A 21380-nucleotide genomic window follows, 5' to 3' on the forward strand; every position below is an offset into this window, starting at 1 on the left:
GAAAATAAGTACAGTAACTTACAGCACATTTATCTAGCATTTGTTTTTGATGTTATAAAAAATTTGTTTAAAACTTATATTTTTGTTTTAACTTTTCATTTTCTTTGATGAGAATTAAACTAAGCTTCATTTCATAAGTTTTCCTCGTCACCACCTTTTTCACTCATCAATCTCTCATCAGCTCTTTGATATGGCAAAACAGACCAAGATGGACTGTTTCTTTAGTGCAAAGATGCGTTTCTTTAATGCAAAATATTATCTCTCGTTTGAACAGTAACCAAACTCTTTAGATCAGTCTGCTTTTAGTGGAGTTATGTTAATTTTGTTTAATTCCTTGCTAAAACTTTCACTAAATTTCCCAAGATTATTCCCGACAAATTCACAATTCTACAATTACCCAACGTCTCATAGTTCTGATTTCTCTTTTGAAACTAGGCTAACGGTGCGATCGGGATTTAGTTTGCGTCATATTGTTCCAAAAGTTTGGGATTTAATCCCAATAGCCGTGAGAAATTGTAATGATAGAAATAAACTTGAACGGAAGTCATGGCCAATTGACGAAAAAAGCCAAGACAAATTGTCCAGGTTAATTTTACCCCTTGGATGGCCGTTGTTACTGTCTCCCATTTATGCTCCATGCAAACGTGTCTTTTTACAATGAGAAATTGTAATGATAGAAATAAACTTCTGAAGTTATTGAGAAATCATGTTGCTAGTTTCCCATACTATTTTCCGTTGTGAGTGTTGAAGTTTGATTTTCTTAAAAAGTGCAAATTAGTTTAAGCCAAAGTAATGACGGTTTTTTCTTTTGTTTGTGTTCATTTTTTATTTTTTTATTTTTTTGGTGATATACCACGTGCTTAAGTATGCCATGTGGCATTTGCGCTGTTTGGTTAAATGGTTTAATTCTTGTTGTAAATAAACATGTATCTATCTATGTATCTATCTAAATAGGAACCCTGTGCCTGGAATTGCATTCATAAGAAATGCAACTTGAAATGTGGAGATATGTGTGAACGTGGCCCCTGTGATGAACCCTGCCAAGAGTATCTTTCTTGCAATCATCGATGCATTGGTTTGTGTGGAGAGATATGTCCAAAGCAATGTCGAATCTGCAACAAAGCTGAAATCGAAGAATTCGTTTTACTTGGGAACGAAACTGATGCCGATGCAAGGTATTTTGGTTAGCTAAGTGTTTTTAAGTGCATGGACTAGATATTACTCCGATTTTTTTTCATTAATTGTATTTTCTGCCATTATTAAGCATTAGGTTTCGAAACAATTCCTCTCTGTTTCAGAAGCTAATCAAGCAATCTAGGCTTTGTGGGGGAGTTTCCAGAACTATCTGAGCTTTTGCTTTTTATGGGAAGTTTATGATGTTGGAGATGTTTTGTTGTTTTGAAATGGAATGTTGTGCTTTAAATAGTTCTTAAGGTACAATATATGAGTTTCTCCAAATTAAACCGTATTTTTATCTTCTTTTTTCAATTGTTTTTCTTGTGGAAGGGTTCTCTAACTCTCTTTTTGGGAAACATCTGTCATTAACATAACAGGCACCAGGAATCAAGGCACCCCAATAAATTTTCACATAGGTATCACAGTTGGTTTTCTGATAAGGGATGCCATCATGAGAGGTTTCACGAATTGGCGGGGATCCCCTCTCTCTCCAGTGTGTTCCATCTGTCAGTAGAAGTATTACTACTTCTTCCACTACTGCTACTACTAACAACTAACTGCAGCATTGAGCCTCCTGAGGACAACACAGCTACGCACAATGTTCATCTCTCCCAATCTTGTCGAAGTTTCCCTCTTTACAGACTACTAAAAAAATAGAATTTCTTTAAAATTCTTCCTCAGGACCTATTCCATCCCATTTAGGGACCACCTGCTTTTCGTTTGGCCCTAGATCGTCAGTCGAATAAAAGATACTTTGGCAATCTGTCATCCTTCATCCGCTAAGTATGATCTAGCCATCTCAACTTTTCTCTCGTCATAGTCTTAGAAATCTGGATAGAATAATATTTTTCTTGCTGCTTACTGTTTAAACTAAGGTCAGCCAGACGGGTACTCAAAAGAAGACAAATCCTCTGGAAAACTTTCCGACAAATTCTGCTCCGTCTTTCGGAGTGATCATGTTTCATAACCTTACTTGACCACTGTCATGACTGTAACTTCCAATATTGGCTATTCTAATTTTAGCATTTTTACTGCATCTATCATCTTTACTGATAATACCTAAGTAAATGAAGCTATCCGCTTGATCGATCTTCTTGTTATCCAACACAACTTCTTCGTCTTCACTTGTCCCCAGTCTAAACGACTTATTCCCCTTAGCATTAGTTTTTAAAGCTGATGTTGCACCCTGAACTTTAAAAACCTCGAGATTTTGCTGACATTTTCATCTAGGACACTCAAATCATCACCATTAATCCAAGTCTAATTAAGTTTGAATTTCTTGTGTGATTCCATGCTCTCCTATATCTTTTGTTGAGTTCCTTAGGATGAAGCCCATCGAAATGTTTTAAATAAATTTTTCCTAGAATCACTGGATACTTTCCCTTTAAAAAAAAAATCAAATTCGTAATTTTAATGATTTATTTATAACTCAACAACCACCATATTTAAAACATTCATTTACCACACGATCAGCATCTGGGCCCTTAATACTTTTAATCCTTTTAGTATTGTTTCTAATCCTTCCTTGCAAAATGAACCTTCTTTCACTTCCAAAGTGTCACAAGCAAATTATGGTTCTAGATTGGGCAGGGGGCAGCTTCCCCCCAGTTCTTCTTACATCTGACATTAAGTTCCTTTTATTTTAAGTTTTTCCACTCTTATCAAGGTACTAATCCGTTACTATCTCAAACTTTTTCATTCTTTTCTATTTCATTTCTTGTAACTTAATCATGGTTCAGCTATTAGTTTTTCATGATATCCATCGTAACTTAATCATGGTTAATCATATTCTAAAAATAATTATTCTCAAAATGGTGAGAGGCTGGATAAAAGCCTAGTCACATTTTATGGATTACGGTTGAGGCTTCACCAAAATTGTTTTCTTTGGTAATAATTAAATTAAAAAAAACAAGTTTTTTAAACTGCAAGTAAGGAGCGACAGTAAAACTTAAAACGAACAGAAATTACTTCATATATGAAAGGGGCTGCTCCCACCTCAACGTCCTGCTCTTTACGCTAAAGTTTTTTACTGTTTTAAAAAGAAGAATTGAGAGAAAGAGTCAAACTTTAGCGTAAAGAGCAGGACGTTGAGGAGGGAGCAGCCCCTTTCATATACGAAGTAATTTCTGTTCGTTTTAAGTTTTACTGTCGCTCCTTACTTGCAGTTTAAAAAACTTGTTTTTTTTATTTAATTTCTGAACGTTTTTGAATTAATGCATGTTTGGTTTTGGCTCTCCGCACATAAATTATGAAAATGAAATTTGTATATTAATTTCTAAATGGCTTTCTCTTAGTTTTGATCAGACGATTTTGAGAAATAAGGGGTGGAGAAGGAGGCCTAGTTGCCCTCCAATTTTTCGGTTACTTAAAAAGGCAACTAGAACTTTTAATTTTTAACGAACGTTTTTACTAGTAAAAAATATACATAACTTAAGAATTAACTTGCGTAACAAACTTTCCTAATCTTATATTTTTATTATGTATACGAGGGGGTTTGTACCCTCGTTAATACCTCGCTCTTTACACTATATCGTATGTTTTGTCCCAATTCTTTAAGAATGACTCCTGAATCAGAAAGGCCTTTCATTTGTAAAAACGTTTTCATTTTTATTTTTCATTGTTTTCTTATAGTAATGCTAGAAAATCCTGCGCTCTTTTTCTTTGAATTTTTCTTCCCCCATGACAGATTTTTCCAAGGAAAGATCCTCCAACATAGCCCCCTCCCCTCAACCCCACCCCCAAACAAAATAAAATCCCCCTGAAAACGTCTGTACATTTCCCAATAACCATTACTATATGTAAACACTGGTCAAAGTTTGTAACTTTCAGCCCCTCCCCCATGGATTGTGGGGGGGGGTAAGTCATCCCCAAAGACATAGTTATTATGGTTGTCGACTATGCAAAACAAAATGGCTATCTCAAAATTTTGATCCGTTGACTTTGGGAAAAGAATGAGCGTGGGAGGGGGCCTAGATGCCCTCCAATTTTTTTGGTCACTTAAAAAGGGCACTAGAACTTTTCATTTCCGTTAGAATGGGCCTTCTTGGGACATTCTAGGACCACTTGGTCGATACGATGACCCCTGGGAAAAAGAAAAAAAAACAAACAAATAAACACACACCCGTGATTTGTCTTCTGGCAAAAAATACAAAATTCCACATTTTTGTAGATAAGAGATTGAAACTTCTACAGTAGGGTTCTCTGATACGCTGAATCTGATAGTGTCATTTTCGTTAAGATTCTACGACTTTTAGGGGATGTTTCCCCCTATTTTCTTAAATGATGCAAATTTTCTCAGGCTCGTAACTTTTGATGGGTAAAACAAAACTTGATGAAACTTATATATTTAAAATTAGCATTGAAATGCAAATCTTTTGATGTAGCTACTGATATCAAAATTCAATTTTTTAGAATTTTGGTTTCTACTGAGCCGGGTCGCTCCTTACTACAGTTCGTTACCACGAACTGTTTGATAGCTGAAGCAAAAGAAAACGCTGGGTGTCTGTAAGGGGTTAGAGTTAAGACGAGAGTTAAGAAGGAGTTAATAGGGAAAGAGTTAAGACGAGATTAAAAGAAAGTGAGAGCTTCATGGGAGGGAATAAAAAATTGAAATGTGAATAGAGAAATGAAGAGAGAAATTGAGCCTATGTGTTGGCCTCAGGCAGCGGAGGATCTTGAGAATTTTGAAGCAGTAGCAGAAGAATATAAAATAAATCACTAAAAATTTAGTCATCAATTTCAGTATTTCACGTCTCTTCCTTACTAATAAAAAAATCTTGATGGCCCTATCGAAAGTAACTTCTTTGACAATAAACACAGTATTTTTATCTAGGAGTTTATGTTAATAATTCACAAAAAGTAATGGTAAAAATAATTAAGTATGTTACAGTTACTCTTCCCCAAATATCCAGTCGCCAGTTGCCAATTCCTATGTCCAGATGCTCCTCCAATCAGTTATTACTCTCCCAGTATTCTGGTTTGAACTATCTCTGGCTAGAGACTGAAATTATAAGAACAGGGTACTGTTCTCTTTAATATAGGGGAAAATTCTGACCAGATAAATTGTCATTACAAAAGTATCATAAAACAAAATTAATACCAAGAATTCAAGTCGAAAAACACTAGTTTCTTTGCATGGTTTAATCGAGTAATTTACTGCTATTATGCTTAGAACTCAGTAAATATAATTAAACTGAATCTTAAATATTTTCAAGATGCTTACTAGCAAACTTCAGAACGGCTCCGAATCAGGAGGGCTATAAACGCATGCTATCTTATATAAGCCTTCAGTTTTTGAATCTGACTGGCTATAAAAATATCGTATGAAAATTGCTTAATTTTTTATGGCACTTGGTATTAACCAAGTGACATATAGCAATCGCCAATTCTATCGGTCTGTCTGTCGGTCCCGGTTTTGCTACTTTAGGCACTTCCAGGTAAGCTAAGACAATGAAATTTGGCAGTCGTATCAGGGACGGGACCAAATTAAATTAGAAATAGTCGTTTTCCCAATTTGACCATCTGGGGGGAGTGGGGGCCGTTTAATTCGGAAAAAATAGAAAAAGTGAAGTATTTTTAACTTACGAACTGTTGATCAGATCTTAATGAAATTTGATATTTGGAAGGATATCGTGTCTCAGAGCTGTTATTTTAAATCCCGACGGGATCTGGCGACATCGGGGGGGGGGATATGGGAGGGGGAAACCTAAAATCTTGGAAAACACTTAGAGTGGAGGGATCGGGATGAAACTTGGTGGTAAAAATAAGCACAAGTCCTAGATACATGATTGACATAACCGGAATGGATCCGCTCTCTTTGGGGTGGTTGGGGGGGGGGGGGTAATTCTGAAAAATTAAAAAAATGAGGTATTTTTAACTTACGAACGGGTGATCAGATCTCAATGAAATTTGATATTTAGAAGGATATGGTGTCTTAGAGCTCTTATTTTAAATCCCGACCAGATCTGGTGACATTGGGGGGGGGGAGTTGCGAGGGTGAAACCTAAAACTTGGAAAAAACTTAGAGTGGAGGGATCGGGATGAAACTTGGTGGGTTATCTTACGAATAGATGATCGGATCTTAATGAAATTTGATTTTTAGAAGGAATTCATGTCTCAGAGCTCTTATTTCAAATCCCAACAAGATCTTTTGACATTGGGGGGAGTTGGAGGGGGAAATCTTGGAAAAACACTTGGAGTGGAGGAATCGGGATGAAACTTGGTGGATAGAATAAACAAATGTCCTTGATACGTGATTGACAGAATCGTACTGGATTTGCTCTCTTTGGGGGAGTTGGGGGGAGGGGTTCAGTGATTTGGCGAGTTTGGTGCTTCTGGACGTGCTAGGACGACTAAAATTTGTAGGCGTGTCAGGGAGCTGCACAATTTGACTTGATAAAGTCGTTTTCCCAGATTCGACCATCTGGGGCTAAAGGGAGAGAAAAAATTAGAAAAAAATAGGTATTTATAACTTACGAGTGGGTGATCGGATCTTAATGAATTTTTATATTTAGAAAGGCATCGTGACTCAGAGCTCTTATTTTAAATCCTGACCGGCATTAAGCCTACCATATGATCTCTTGGCTCTTAGCTCTTCTCGCCTCGTCACAAGTGCCATATGAGCTCTTAGCTCTTGTTTTCATTATTCCTATGAATAGTCACAAAAGAAATTAGTTCAATCTAGTTTGTTGAGTCAGTTATACATCAATGACTCCTCCCACAGGAAAAAAAATCAGATTGGGTTTCTCAACATTATTTTTTTATCGTCATTTTGGGTCCTCTAATATAAGGTTTTTGGCTTGCTCTTACTAATTTATGATCAATGATTATTAGTAATGTAATCATATACACAACATTAATAATCCACTCTCTTTAAGCAAGCAATTGTGTACTTAAGCATTTGCTCATGTATTTTCTATTGAAGACGGCTCCATCTTTATTTGAAAATTGACTTACTGAGATTTTCTGAACTCATAATCTGGACTTATAATTCGATCTAAATAGGCCACGAGTTTGAGAAAAGTCGTTTAGAGTCTTTATTTTGGAAAAAAAAATCACGTCAGTAACTTCACATTTAAATTCATTTAACCAGCAAAAATCATAACATTTTTCGCATGGATGATCTTATTGCCTTTGGTATCTATGACGCCTGCAAAATTACACAATGATAAACATGATTTTGATTTAAACCCTGCCTCCTTCTTGAAAATGTTTTATACGATTGTAGTTCAAGGGATTTTGTTAATATCATTATAATTTTGGCCCGTTGTTGCTATATACCTGGTATTGGATCCCTTCGTACAATTTTATTTTTGTTGTAGCATAGAAAAAAGAAGTATTTTTTCTCATCCCATATTCTTTAACTCCTTTTATTTGATATTCTATTTTTATTGTTCACTTTATATGTTTTTTATCATTTATATATTAAAATAACGAAGATAGGTAAAGGATCCTCGTGTAATATATATGTATATATTACATATATATATATTATATATATATATATATATATATATATATATATATATATATATATATATATATATTATATATATATATATATATATATATATATATATATATATATATATATATATATATATATATATATATTATACATATATATATATATATATTATATATTATATATTATACTAGCTGTTGGTGTGGCGCTTCGCGCCCCCCCCCCCAAGCCCCCCCCCCCCCCGCGTGCGTAAGTCGTTATGTGCCATATTAGTTACGCGCCATTGTAGTTGTGTCCCTGTGTCCCACCTGTGAATATAGATAAAAGAGAAAAGATGTCTCTTTTCGTTATAGATATATATATATATATATATATATATATATATATATATATATATATATATATATATATATATATATATATATATATATATATATATATATATATATATATGTTTTTAACTACGTAAAACTTGCGAATATACAACATTCTTCGATGTCCTATTGTCTGTGCATATAAATAGATAGTCAGGTTTACCGACTCTTGAACATGCAACATAAAATTGTCCATGGGAAAAACAATCCGTATTCAGATCTATACCTCATTATTCTAATGATTGCCCTTGAGCTTTGTTGATGGTGATTGATAATCGAACATTTCCTGTGTCCCCGTCGTCATTTATATATCCCCCTGTGCCCCCGGCATCCCCGTTGTAGTTGTGTCCCTGTGTCCCGGTCGTCATTTATATTCCCAGTATCCCGGTCGTCATTTGTGTCCCAGTGTCCCAGTCTGTAATTTCTCTTTGAGCGTCCTGGTTGTCATTTATATTCCCTGTGTCCCGGTCGTCATTTGTGTCCCGGTGTCCCAGTCTGTAATTTATCTTTGAGTGTCCCGGTCGTCATTTATATCTCCCAGTCGTTATTTGTGTCCCAGTGTCCCAGTCTGTAATTTCTCTTTGAGTGTCCCGGTCGTCAATTATATATTCCCTGTGTCCCGGCTTTTAGTTTTGTTTTTCTCCTTTATTTTTCAGTTTTTTTCCTTTTTTTAGTTTTTTTAGTTTTTTTTATTAGTTTTTAGTTTTTTTTCTTTTTAGTTTTTTTTTTGTAGTTTTTACCTTTTTTATTTTTTTTTTTTAGTTTTTTACCTTTTTTTTAGTTTTTTTTTAGTTTTTTAGCTTTTTTAGTTTTTTTAGTGTTTTTTTTTTTTAGTTTTTTTTGTAGTTTTTACCTTTTTTAGTTTCTTTTCTTCTTTTGTATTAATGCTAAAGCCAAGGCTCGAACCTGGAACCTCTCGGACCTAGAACCTGGAACATAACGCTTTACCAACTCAGCTACTACGGCTTGAATACATTCGTTTTGAGCAGCTTCCTCGGCTGTTGCCATTGTAGGTTCTTCAGTCATTTTACAATTAGAAATTTCTCTTTCAACGATCTTCTCACAATTAAAAATTTGTCTTTGAACGATTTTCTTAACTACGTGTGTCCTGGTCGTCATTTATATTCCCTGTGTCCCGGTCGTCATTTGTGTCCCGGTATCCCAGTCTGTAATTTATCTGTGAGTGTCCCGGTCGTCATTTATATTCCCTCTGTCCCGGTCGTCATTTGTGTCCCGGTCTGTAATTTTTCTTTGAGTGTTTTTTCTTTTTAGTTTTTTTTAGTTTTTTACCTTTTTTCTTTTTTCAGTTTTCTTTTTCTTCTTTATTTTTCAGCGTCACTATGAAATACATATCGCCGAACCTTTGTTTTTTTAACTAAAATCTGGTAGGCATTGATGACCTTATCCAAGTCAAAATCCCAAACCCAATCGTCATCGCTATCATTTTCAGTTTTGATATGTTTTGACTCTCGCTGTCCAGGTGGATTTTCATCTAACTGCGCGGTTTTGCGTTCTTTAGCCGCAAGCCTGTTTTCTTGCTGTTCTTGTGATTCCTCGGCACGCTTTCTTTTCTTACTTTCTCTATCGGCCGCAAGTTTTTTGGCATAGACTCTTTGAGCAGCTTCCTCGGCTGTTGCCATTGTAGGTCCTTCAGTCATTTTACAATTAAACATTTTTCCGTCCACGATCTTCTTACAATTAAAAAATTGTCTTTGAACGATTTTCTTAAATACTTTTAATGACGTTATCGTCACAAAAAATATGACGACAACTAACTTCATGACGACATGATGACATGACGTCACTCGACACACATAACACACAGACAACTTATTTTTATATATATAGAAGATTATATATTATATATATATAGTACAAATATATATACTATTATATATATAATATATATTACTTTGTAATATATATTACAAAGGATTGTGCCCGACTTTACAGTTCAATTTTCAATCTTCATTTCAAGGCCCTTGAGACAGGAAGTGTAATTAAGGTGGGAGGATATCCGGTGCTGCTGTGTACTCTTGCTTTTACCTTCTCCAGATTTCTTTAGGTACCCATTTGGCACTGGGTTGACTCTGAGTTTGCAAAGATGTACCACTACCTATATCCCATCATTATGTTGAGCTACAGATAGTTGAACTATTTTAACATGTTCTGAATTTATCTTATTATGTTATTTATTTATTTAAGAATTAACGACGCTTCTTGACTACTATGGTCCCTGTGCCGACCCTGCAGTGCATTCCTGCAGCGTGATTCGATCTCTGGGTCCCGTATTACCAAGCTAAGGTCAAATCCACTGCTCCAACACAGGACTCTTATTATGTTCTTCATCTTTAGATAATTCATTCAAAATTTCAGGTTTGTCTCTTTACCTGACTGTGGTCATGTAATTGAAGTTGAGGCAATGGACTACTGGATGAAGTCTGTTAGTAAGGACTTGGTAGGTCTGCAGCGATGCCCAAGATGCAACACTCCTATTTCATCATTCATTGGTCGTTATGGAAATGTAATAAGACAAACTTTTCGCGATACCGAAGAAGTCAAGGCTCAGTTTTACACGGCTAAAGATGTTAGTACAGAACTGGCTGAAACACAACTAAGAGTTACTCGCTGTAAAGCAATGGTTGATGAAGACAATTTAATAATAAGATCTGGAACAGGTAAAATTTTTGTTTTGTTAGGCATTGGTCTAAAAAGAAGGATTTAGGTTCAATGACAATGCTGTTTTCAACCGCATTGTCATTGAACTTAAACCAGCGTCATTGAATTTCAATCCTTATTTTGGATTTGGGATTAGTGAGCAGGTGTGAACATGCAAATATGCATGGTTGCATTTGTGAAGATTGTGTGTTTGGTTTGTTATTATTTTTCATTTAAATCAATATTAGTTCCAGATTTTAAATCTTATCATCGGGTTTTTATTTCATTCTTGCCTAAGGCACCTTAATTTACAATGGTGGAATGGTAGTGTTTCCCCTTGTCTTTTTCACTGGGCTTGAACTCATTTCACTTGTCTTGTCCTTTTTTGTGTCCTCTCCAGTGGCCACAGACCCTTGAATGTTTGTTTGTTTATTTTTGAAAGAAATGCTTTGCTGGTTTGTTCTTTTTTTTTAAGCAATTGGTGTTAAATTTTTCAAAGACCTTTTTAAGACCTTCGTATTTCACTGCGAAACTTTTCCCCGTAGGAAACTTCTCAAGCCAGTAGAACTTACCAATTAGTTTCAGGTTTGCTTTCCGTTTGTTTGTTGTATATTTGTTTGTCTGTTGTTGTTTTTGCTTGTCCGTTCTCTTGAATGTTTTTCATAAATATTTGACTCAAAAGAATAAACACATCTGATTTCTTTTCATTAAACTGAAGGCCTATTTTTCCATATTCTACTTGAAACTGCATAAAATTCTCCTCTAAACCGCGAAGGAAGTGGCTCACATTAAGTACATCGTCTGCATAGCTTATTAACGATAGATCAATCCCTCTCAGAATGTATGTCAGATTTGACTTAGATTGCGGTTTTCGGCCCTTCTGACATCATGCGCAGCGAGAGCTATGCAAGAGCATAAAGAGCGTGGCCACAACCTAGACTAGACTGAAAACCGAATTGATGAAGTACCTGCAACTGCAAATTTTCGTTTTTTGGGCCTTCCAATTGACATTGTGTTTTATAAATAATTGATGCGTTGGAAACTGAACAATTTCATTTATGCTATACATGACAACATACAACAAAATTCGTGTATGATTTCATAAGAAATGCTTATATGATGTACTAACATAGCACAGAACGTCATTTACAAAAACCAAAATTAAGGCTTTTAACGAATTTCTTCAGACTTCTGACCTATCTAGATAGTTTTTTATGCGAGAATATCCCAAGATACCAATTTCCCCTTATATAAATCAATGGTCCGTTGTAAACTCAACAATCTAATTTATGCTATGCATTGCATCATATAAGAAAATGCTTCTATGATGTACTAATATAGTACATGACATCATTTGTAAAAGCCAAAATTAACGGTCTTAACGAATTTTCTCAGACTTCTGACCTATCTATATCGTTTTTTATACGAGAATATCCAAAGATACCAATTTTCCCCAAAAAAGAAAAAAAAATGGAGCCGTTTTCTAGAAAAAATACACAGCTATTGCTCACTTATAAAGATAGTATAAATAATTGATGTGTTGGAAACTCATCAATCTTATTTATGCTATGCATGGCATCATATAAGAAAATGTCTATATGATGTACTAATATAAGTACAAGGTGTCATTTGTCAAAACCAAAATTAAGGCTTTTAACGAATTTTTTCAGACTTTTGACCGATCCAGATCGTTTTTTATGAGAGAATATCCCAAGATACAAATTTTCCCGAAAACATTTGGAGCCGTTTTGAGAACATACGTAAATCCAGAACTATTCGCGTAACTAATATGGCGCGTAACGACTTACGCGCGCGGGGGGGCTTGGGGGGGGGGTGAGGCGAAGCGCCCCCTCCAACTAAGTGTTGGGGTGGCGCGAAGCACCACCCCATTAGCTAGTATATATCTATATATATAAGAATAAGTTGTCTGTCTGTGTGTCCGTCTGTCAGGTGACGTCATGTTTCTGTGTCGACTGACGTCATGTTTTCGACTGACGAAATTACAGACTGGGACATCGGGACACAAATGACGACCGGGACACCGGCACATCTATCTATATATATAAAAATAGGTTGTCTGTGTGTGTGTGTGGGTCTGTCGGGTGACGTCATGTTTGTGTGTTGACTGACGTCATGTTTTCGACTGACGAAATTACAGACCGGGACATCGGGACACAAATGACGACCGGGACACCGCCACATAGGGAATATTAATGACGACCGGGACACTCAAAGAGAAAGCGACGGGGACACAAGGAATGCTCGATTAGCAATCACCATCAACAAAGCACCGGGGCACAAATGACGACCGGGACACAGGGAGTATAAATGACGACCAGGACATAAGTAAAAAAAAACTAAAAAAAACTAAAAAAAAGGTAAAAACTACAAAAAAAACTAAAAAGAAAAAAAACTAAAAACTAATAAAAAAAAACTAAAAAAGCTAAAAAACTAAATTACAGACCGGGACATCGGGACACAAATGACGACCGGGACACCGCCACATAGGGAATATAAATGACGACCGGGATACTCAAAGAGAAAGCGACGGGGACACAAGGAATGCTCGATTAGCAATCACCATCAACAAAGCACCGGGACACAACTGACGACCGGGACACAGGGAGTATAAATGACGACCAGGACATAAGTAAAATAAAAAACTAAAAAAACTAAAAAAAGGTAAAAACTACAAAAAAAAACCAAAAAGAAAAAAAACTAAAAACTAATAAAAAAAAACTAAAAAAGCTAAAAAACTTAAAAAAAATAAAAAAGAAAAAAAAATAAAAAAGGAAAAAAAATGAAAAATAAAGGAGAAAAACAAAACTAAAAAAAATAAAAAAAGAAAAAAGAACAAAAAATAAAAAAAACTAAAAAAAAAGTTAAAAATCAAAAAAAAAACTTAAAAAGAAAAAAAGGGGAAAAATACAAAATTTATTTCATCATATACCATTTCAAAAACGAACGTATATACAGACCGGGATACAAATGACGACCGGGACACAGGGAATATAATCCGGGACACCGGGACACAAATGACGACCGGGACACTCAAAGAGAAATCACAGACTGGGACACCGGGACACAAATGACGACCGGGACACAGGGAATATAAATGACGACCGGGACACAGGGACACAACTACAACGGGGACGCCGGGGGGCACAGGGGGATATATAAATGACGACGGCGACACAGGGAATGGTCGATTACAATCACCATCAACAAAGCTCAAGGGCAATCATTAGAATCATGAGGTATAGATCTGAATACGGATTGTTTTCCCATGGACCATTATATGTTGCATGTTCAAGAGTTGGTAAACCTGACAATCTATTTATATGCACAGACAATGGGACAGCAAAGAATGTTGTATATTCGCAAGTTTTACGTAGTTAAAAACATATATATATATATATATATATATATATATATATATATATATATAATGAAAAGAGAAATCACCAATGCTACAGCACAAACACAAAAAAAAAAAAAAAAAAAAAAAAAAAAAAAAAAAAAAAAAAAAAAAAAAAAAAAAAAAAAAGAGACAGAAGGAGAAAATGAAGACTGTTTTCCTAAATTAGTGATTAATATAGACCAGCACTTGAATGAGGCCTTAACCCTACTCATCCATACAATCACATAGGTCAAACAGCATAGCCACACACAATCAACCATAAAGAATAATCCATGGACAGGCAGTCATGTCGTCAATAAGTATAAGTCGTCATTTACCAAACAATAGAAAAAATAATATAGACAAATAATTCAGAGGCAACACCCAACATAAGGGCTCATCAGGAGAATACACTGGCCTATATAGGGTTTCGCCACTCTAAATTGTCTACCCAGCACAGTGTTGTGGCTACCACAGAATATTCATGGCATCCCCGCGTCAGGTATCACCCCCAAAATACATGCCTATGAAAAAAAAAAACAGCAAATGTAAAACAACCAAGTAAAACCAAAAACAAGCTTATCCTGTTAATATATCCCTCCTTTTAGCAACAATAGGTAAACTAAATATTATAAATTTTACCAAATCACAAATATTAACACATTGCAAAAAACCTGAATGAACTAAACAATTATATAATTCATCTTTACCATGTGGCTAATTTTTTAGAAAATCCGCTCAATTAGAAACACAATTCAAAATAAATGGCGCTGTGACAACATTTCTCGAACCTCAGAAATTAGTTAAAAATTTCTTTAAGTATTTCTAGATAATTCTTTTGATATTTATTTAAAAGTTCGTTATAATGAAAACTAAATTTTTTAAATTGCCAAGTTAATTTATTTGCAGAAAAACCTCTTGATATCAATTTTTGGCTTAAGATTTTACATCTATTTTTAAAATCAATATAATTACTACAAATCCTTGCATAACGAAGTAACTGTGAGAAAAACGCTGAATATGTGATATTTGAGTGTATATTACTTTCAGGGAATGGGAAACTAATCACTTCAAAATCAAAATCATCCATTTTATTATACATTTTAAAACTTAATTTATTATTATCACAAATATTAATATTTAAATCTAAGAAATGATCTTCATGACCAGCGCCATGACTAGGCTCAAGAATAAGCTCTGATGGATATATATTTTTAGAAATATCAATGAAATCCTTACAATTTAAGACCAAAATATCATCTAAATATCTTTTATTATTTGACAAAGCATGTTTTAAATTAATTGGATTATTCTTATCCATCATATATTTATATTCTAGTTGACTTAAAAACAAGTCAGCTATAAATGGGCTGGCATTCCCCCCCCCCCATGGGAATTCCCATAATTTGCTTGTACAAATCACCCCCAAATCTTATATAAGTATTGTATAAAACAAATTCCAATAACTCAAAAATCATATCCAAGCTGTAACATCTCAAGTTAACTGTAGTATTAAAGCAGTTTGTCCATATAGCTTTTTTATTATAAATGTCTATTTTTAAGAACCTTTTACTAGATAAGAGGAAAGATTTCTTTATAACAGTTTTTAAATTATCAAACACTAAATTAAGTGATAAATTAGTATACATTGTCGCAAAATCGAAAGACTCAATTCTTTTAGCTGAAACCATTGTTAAAGAATCTATCACCTGCAGTGAATTATTAACACTCCAATATGGATTAAAATTCGAAAATTTTTTAATACCAGAACAATAGGTTTTAAGTTTATTTACAATTTCCATTGAAATTAAAGAGAGGTCAGTAGCAGCAATGCGGGTTGGACATTTAGCTGCTCCAGCAATAAACCGTGGTTTATGGGGATTCTTATGAAATTTTACAGTCCAATATAGGAAAGGGAACTTTTTATCATTGTCATTTATTTTAATATTAAAATTTTTAAAAAGTATTTCTTCAGTCTTTTCAATTAAATTCTCATCCTCTATATTTACCTTTTCGTATCGACTAACACGCGCGGGGGGGCTTGGGGGGGCGCGAAGCGCCCCCACCAACTAGGTGCTGGGGTGGCGCGAAGCGCCACCCCAACAGCTAGTATATATATATATATATATATATATATATATATATATATATATATATATATAAAAATAAGTTGTCTGTGTGTGTGTGTGTTTGTCGAGTGACGTCATGTTTGTGTTTCGACTGACGTCATGTTTGCCGACTGACGTCATTATAAGGATTGAGCTGTATGCGTCATGAAGTTTTTTGTCGACTGACGTCATGTTTGTCAAGTGATGAAATTACATACCGGGACACCGGGACACAAATGACGACCGGGACACAAGGAATATAAATGACGACCGGGAACCTCAAAGAGAAATTACAGATTGGGACACCCGGACACAAATCACGACCGGGACACAGGGAATATAAATGACGACCGGGACATAGGGACACAACTACAACGGGGACGCCGGGGGCACAGGCGGTATATATAAATGACGACCGGGACACAGGGATTGTTCGAATAGAAAATACAGACCGGGACACAAATGACGACCGGGACACCGGGACACAGGGAATATAAATGACGACCGGGACACTCAAAGAGAAATTACAAACTGGGATACCGGGACACAAATGACGACCGGGACACAGGGAATATAAATGACGACCGGGACACAGGGACACATCATTAGAATAATGAGGTATAGATCTGAATACGGATTGTTTTTCTCATGGACAATTATATGTTGCATGTTCAAGAATAAGTAAACCTGACAATCTACTTATATGCACAGACAATGGGACAGCGAAGAATGTTGTATATTCGCAAGTTTTACGTAGTTAAAAACATATATATATATATATATATATCTATCTCTTTTCACAGGTGGGACACAGGGACACAACTACAATGGCGCGTAACGACTTACGCGCGCAGGGGGGCTTTGGGGAGGGGGGGACGAAGAACCCCACCAACTAGGTTTTGGGGTGGCGCGAAGCGCCACCCCAACAGCTAGTATATTTATATATATAAATATACTAGCCCAACAGCTAGTATATATATATATATATATATATATATATATATATATATATATATATATATATATATATATATATATTCTGTCTCTCTATCCCTCTCTATGGCTCTCTCTCTGTTGCGTCCAAATTACTAACAAACTTGTAGGATTTTATTTATTTAAGAATTAACGACGCTTCTTGACTACTATGGTCCCTGCGTCGGCCCTGCAGTGCATTCCTGCTGCGTGATTCGATCTCTGGGTCCCGTATTACCAAGCTAAGGTCAAATCCACTGCACCACCACAGGACAAACTTGTAAGATTTGTTTCCTGTTGATATCTTTTTGACTTTTTCTGCCTTTTTTTTTCAGACTCATCTGGTATTCACAAGGCTATGGCAGAATTAATTAAACGCATTAGTACCACTTTGGATAAACAACAGAGGCCAAAACGAGGTGGAAAAAAACTGCTGTCGATGAGTGACGATTCGTTTCATCTTACAAAAGTAAGTTGCTTCAGATAACACACTCATATTCTGAAGTGTGTTGAGGACAATACCGATTCACTATATGTGGAAAAATCTTTTGCAATCATTGTTTGACATTGTGAAATTGGTTTTAGTTTTCAGGCTTCTAAAATTGTCTTTAACACAATCTCCCGAAGAACCAATTTAAAAATTCAAAATTTGCCATTTGTACTGTTAGAGAACTCGTTTCCGATATCATATGGAAATTTTCCATACCTTGAAGCCCAGAACCCGAGACTTCGTTTTCTACCTTTTAAATTTTAGTTCAAATTGTTTTAAAAGATTCATGTATTTTATAATGTGTTTCATATGCAATATACACCTTACATTATACTTCATATTTTATGTTGATAGTTTATGTTGTTATTTTATTATTTAAGAATTAACGACCCTTCTCGACTACTATGGTCCCTGTGTCGGCCCTGCAGTGCATTCCTGCAGCGTGATTCGATCTCTGGGTCCTGTATTACCAAGCTAAGGTCAAATCCACTGCGCCACCACAGGATGATTATGTTGTTTTAGATTGAATAAGTGAGGTTTGAACAAGTCCGTGTTGGATTACATACTTAACCATTAGCTCTGTGCTAAAATGTTCGATTTTCCAGTGAAATATATAGGACCATTATATTTCCGGCCTGAGCCTTACGGGTACATTTAAAATATTGTATTGTTTATGAAATAAAAATGAACTCAATTGAACCGATTTTCTTTATTTTTCAAGATGGGGGATTGCAACTCTTCAAAACATCTCTCTCTGTTCTAAGGATAACGATGGAAGAGGAGACACATCACGGTTTCCTGCTATGGAGACTATTGGTGCTGTTTTTCATTTTAATTCGCTGTCACTTTTCTGGGGTTTGAGGCTTCTGTCTCAAAAATCATAATTTACTTTTCGCCATAGACTTCTGACATTATGACTGATTGAAATAACAGTTACCATTCCTGAATCATTTAAAATGGGGATTTTTCCACACCTGACAGTTTTTTATGGCATTTGATATTTACCAAGTGACATATAGAGATAGCAATTTCTGTCCGTGGATCTGTCTGTCTGGTGGTCCCGGTTCTGCTAGTTCGGGCGCTTCCAGATATGCCAGGACGATGAAAGTTGGCTGACGTATCTGGGACCAAACCAAATTAAATTAGAAATAGTCACTTTTCCGATTCGACCATCTGGAGGGGAGCGAATGAACGATATTTTTTTTTTTTTTTTGCTGGGATTGTGTTGTTTAAGTGGAGTTGCCCAGGTATCTTTTGTAAGGGTTGAGTCTATGGGTTGATTTAACTATATTGTTATCTTAGGCTTGAATTTTGTTAGTAATCCTTTACTGAGTAGGTTATGCTATCAAGTCGACATTTGGTTAAACATTTGGATGTTTTAAGTTAGCATTCGGATGTCACTCCTTAGAACGGTATTTCTGGACGAATTTACCAAAAGCACGTAGAGATGATTAAGAGCTTTGAAATGAGCCATTAAGCATTTTTTACGGTTTTGATGTAGCGTGTTAATTCTGCTAGTCAGCAGACAATTTTTGAAACTTACTAAGGGGGCTTGGAGGAGAAGTATATGAAAGTATATATGAGACGGAATGTATACCTTCTTTGAAATGTTTTCAACCATGGGGATTATAATAGCACAAAATGTATGCTTACCAAATTTTCCACTAGAGAGATGGCACCGAAAATGTCATTTTTGATGCCATACAGCACTTTTGGAAGGTCTTAAAGAGATAAATTTCTACAAAACACGCATGTATGGATTTTTGCTTTTAGATGGGCTATTAAAATCTCTATGATGTTGCAATACCCTGATAGCCTTGGTAGAAGAAAAAACGAAACACGTCCTTGCTACCCATCCGAAAGAGTTATTCTCCTTGTTTTTCAAGGCGGGGAACTAATTCTTGTGTATGAGTTAGATTGTAATGTTTTCAATAGTGCGCTTTGCGCTTTGATCCGTCTTAATTTTAGAGGGGTTTCAAGCTCTTCCTCGAAACACCTATAAGTTGGTTTTCGCAATAATTTTTTTACGCTTGAGATTAAAGGAAATAATAGTTACCTTTCCAAAATCACCGTCAAATGGCAATTTCTTCTCACTAGACTATTTTCCTTAAACGTCTTTCTTAATTTTCGATTGTCATGGGTTGTCATGGGATTGTCATTGGATTGTGGATTTGTCATGGGATTGTCATGGGTTTTCTCGTTACTTTGTTGCAACTATCCCTGCATCCATGATCAGGTGCGAGTGCAAGTTAAGTTGTCAAACAACAAGATGCTCGTATCCATGATCCGGGCTGATTTGATGCACTCCAGATGTTCAGAATGTTGAGGCAAGACCTGCGGACCAGTAGAACCAAGACGGTGTGAAGCTGAAATAGACTATTAGCTTAAAAATCTAAACGAAACAACCGATGCTCTGATCCTAATTAAGTCTAATATTGGCTGATCTGATTATAATTTACCTGATTCTTGATGATACCGATGTATTAAGAATATTTTAGATTTTAGTCCTAAAAGATTGGTCTTTTTTTAGTTTGATTTAAATATGATAATATTTTCTTGAAAAATATCCAGGATTGTTTGATGTTTTACCTGATTCTTGATGATACCGATGTATTAAGAATATTTTAGATTTTAGTCCTAAAAGATTGGTCTTTTTTTAGTTTGATTTAAATATGATAATATTTTCTTGAAAAATATCCAGGATTGTTTGATGTTGCTAAATGAGCATTTGGAATATTAATCCCAAATTTTTTTATTTTTAGTAAAGTATCTAGCATTGTTTTATGTTGCTGATTTGTTGTCTAAAAACCTATTATGTAGTCAATGACCAAAATGCTTTGTAACTTTTTGCACCAATCCTTTATCTTAATGGGAATCTTCGTGAAAGGTTGAAGTTGCAGACACTCGAATGCATTGATACTATAATCTGAATAATGTAAGAATTGTTCTTCATCTATTAGGCATCTGAAGAACTCATTTGTTTATTTTCTTCCAGGTTCAAGCAGCCATCCTATGTGATTTGGCCTCTATAACTACAAAAGGTACAGCGAAGAGTTCTGCAACAGATTTTTCAAAACGTTTAGAACCTGACAAAATTTTTCCTATGAAAGATACTTACCGCACTCTACTAGTGTCTAAGGTGTCATCTCTAGCTAATAATTGTATTGGTCGCTCCAGAATTTCCCAACAAGAAGCTGATGATTTTATTCTTGAGATTGTACGCTTGGAACATTTAAAATGTTTCTATTGTATTTTAAGTGTACCAAATTACCAGCATTTGTATTCAAACTCCAAAGGCCAAGGTGGTGATGGTTTTGCTTCGAGAATTGACTCTGTGGCCTCTTCTTTAAAAGGTGTGTACCATTCAAATGCTCTATTCTGTTTATTTTCTTATTTACTCAAAGATTAAAGACCGATTCACACAATATCCTCACAGTATTCTCACAAAAAAGTTGAATTTTTAGCTCTTATCCCTTCAAGTTGCAAAATATTTAAAGGTGATTCTCATACGTGAAAAAATGATGAAAGAAAATAAAAATGAGAACAAATACAACTCGATATTTGTTTTTTTTTTTTTTTAAGAGACCGTTCTCAAGTGTGCGGCTGCTAGCTTGCAAAGACTAACAAATCAAACAAAATAATATGAGCAGCTTATCAGATTGAAAGCTGGAATGGGGGGACGGTTAAATCGGAAAAATTAGAAAAAATGATATTTCTAACTTACGAACGCGTGGTCAGA

General features: G+C 35.2%; 1 protein-coding gene across 1 annotated transcript in view; it reads left to right on the plus strand.

Moving 5' to 3' along the window:
* LOC136042874 (NFX1-type zinc finger-containing protein 1-like) overlaps positions 1 to 20994 on the plus strand; it is a gene marked incomplete at its 3' end in the record, with an annotated part of 22730 nt that extends 1736 nt beyond the window's left edge. The window contains 4 exon segments of the mRNA XM_065727802.1: positions 955 to 1175; positions 10390 to 10691; positions 17487 to 17620; positions 20637 to 20994. Of these exon segments, the coding sequence (XP_065583874.1) occupies positions 1009 to 1175; positions 10390 to 10691; positions 17487 to 17620; positions 20637 to 20994 (961 nt within the window).
* Positions 20995 to 21380: the final 386 nt, after the last annotated feature.

The sequence above is a fragment of the Artemia franciscana genome, unplaced genomic scaffold (genome assembly GCF_032884065.1).
Source record: "Artemia franciscana unplaced genomic scaffold, ASM3288406v1 Scaffold_2284, whole genome shotgun sequence".
Taxonomy (NCBI): Eukaryota; Metazoa; Arthropoda; class Branchiopoda; order Anostraca; family Artemiidae; genus Artemia; species Artemia franciscana.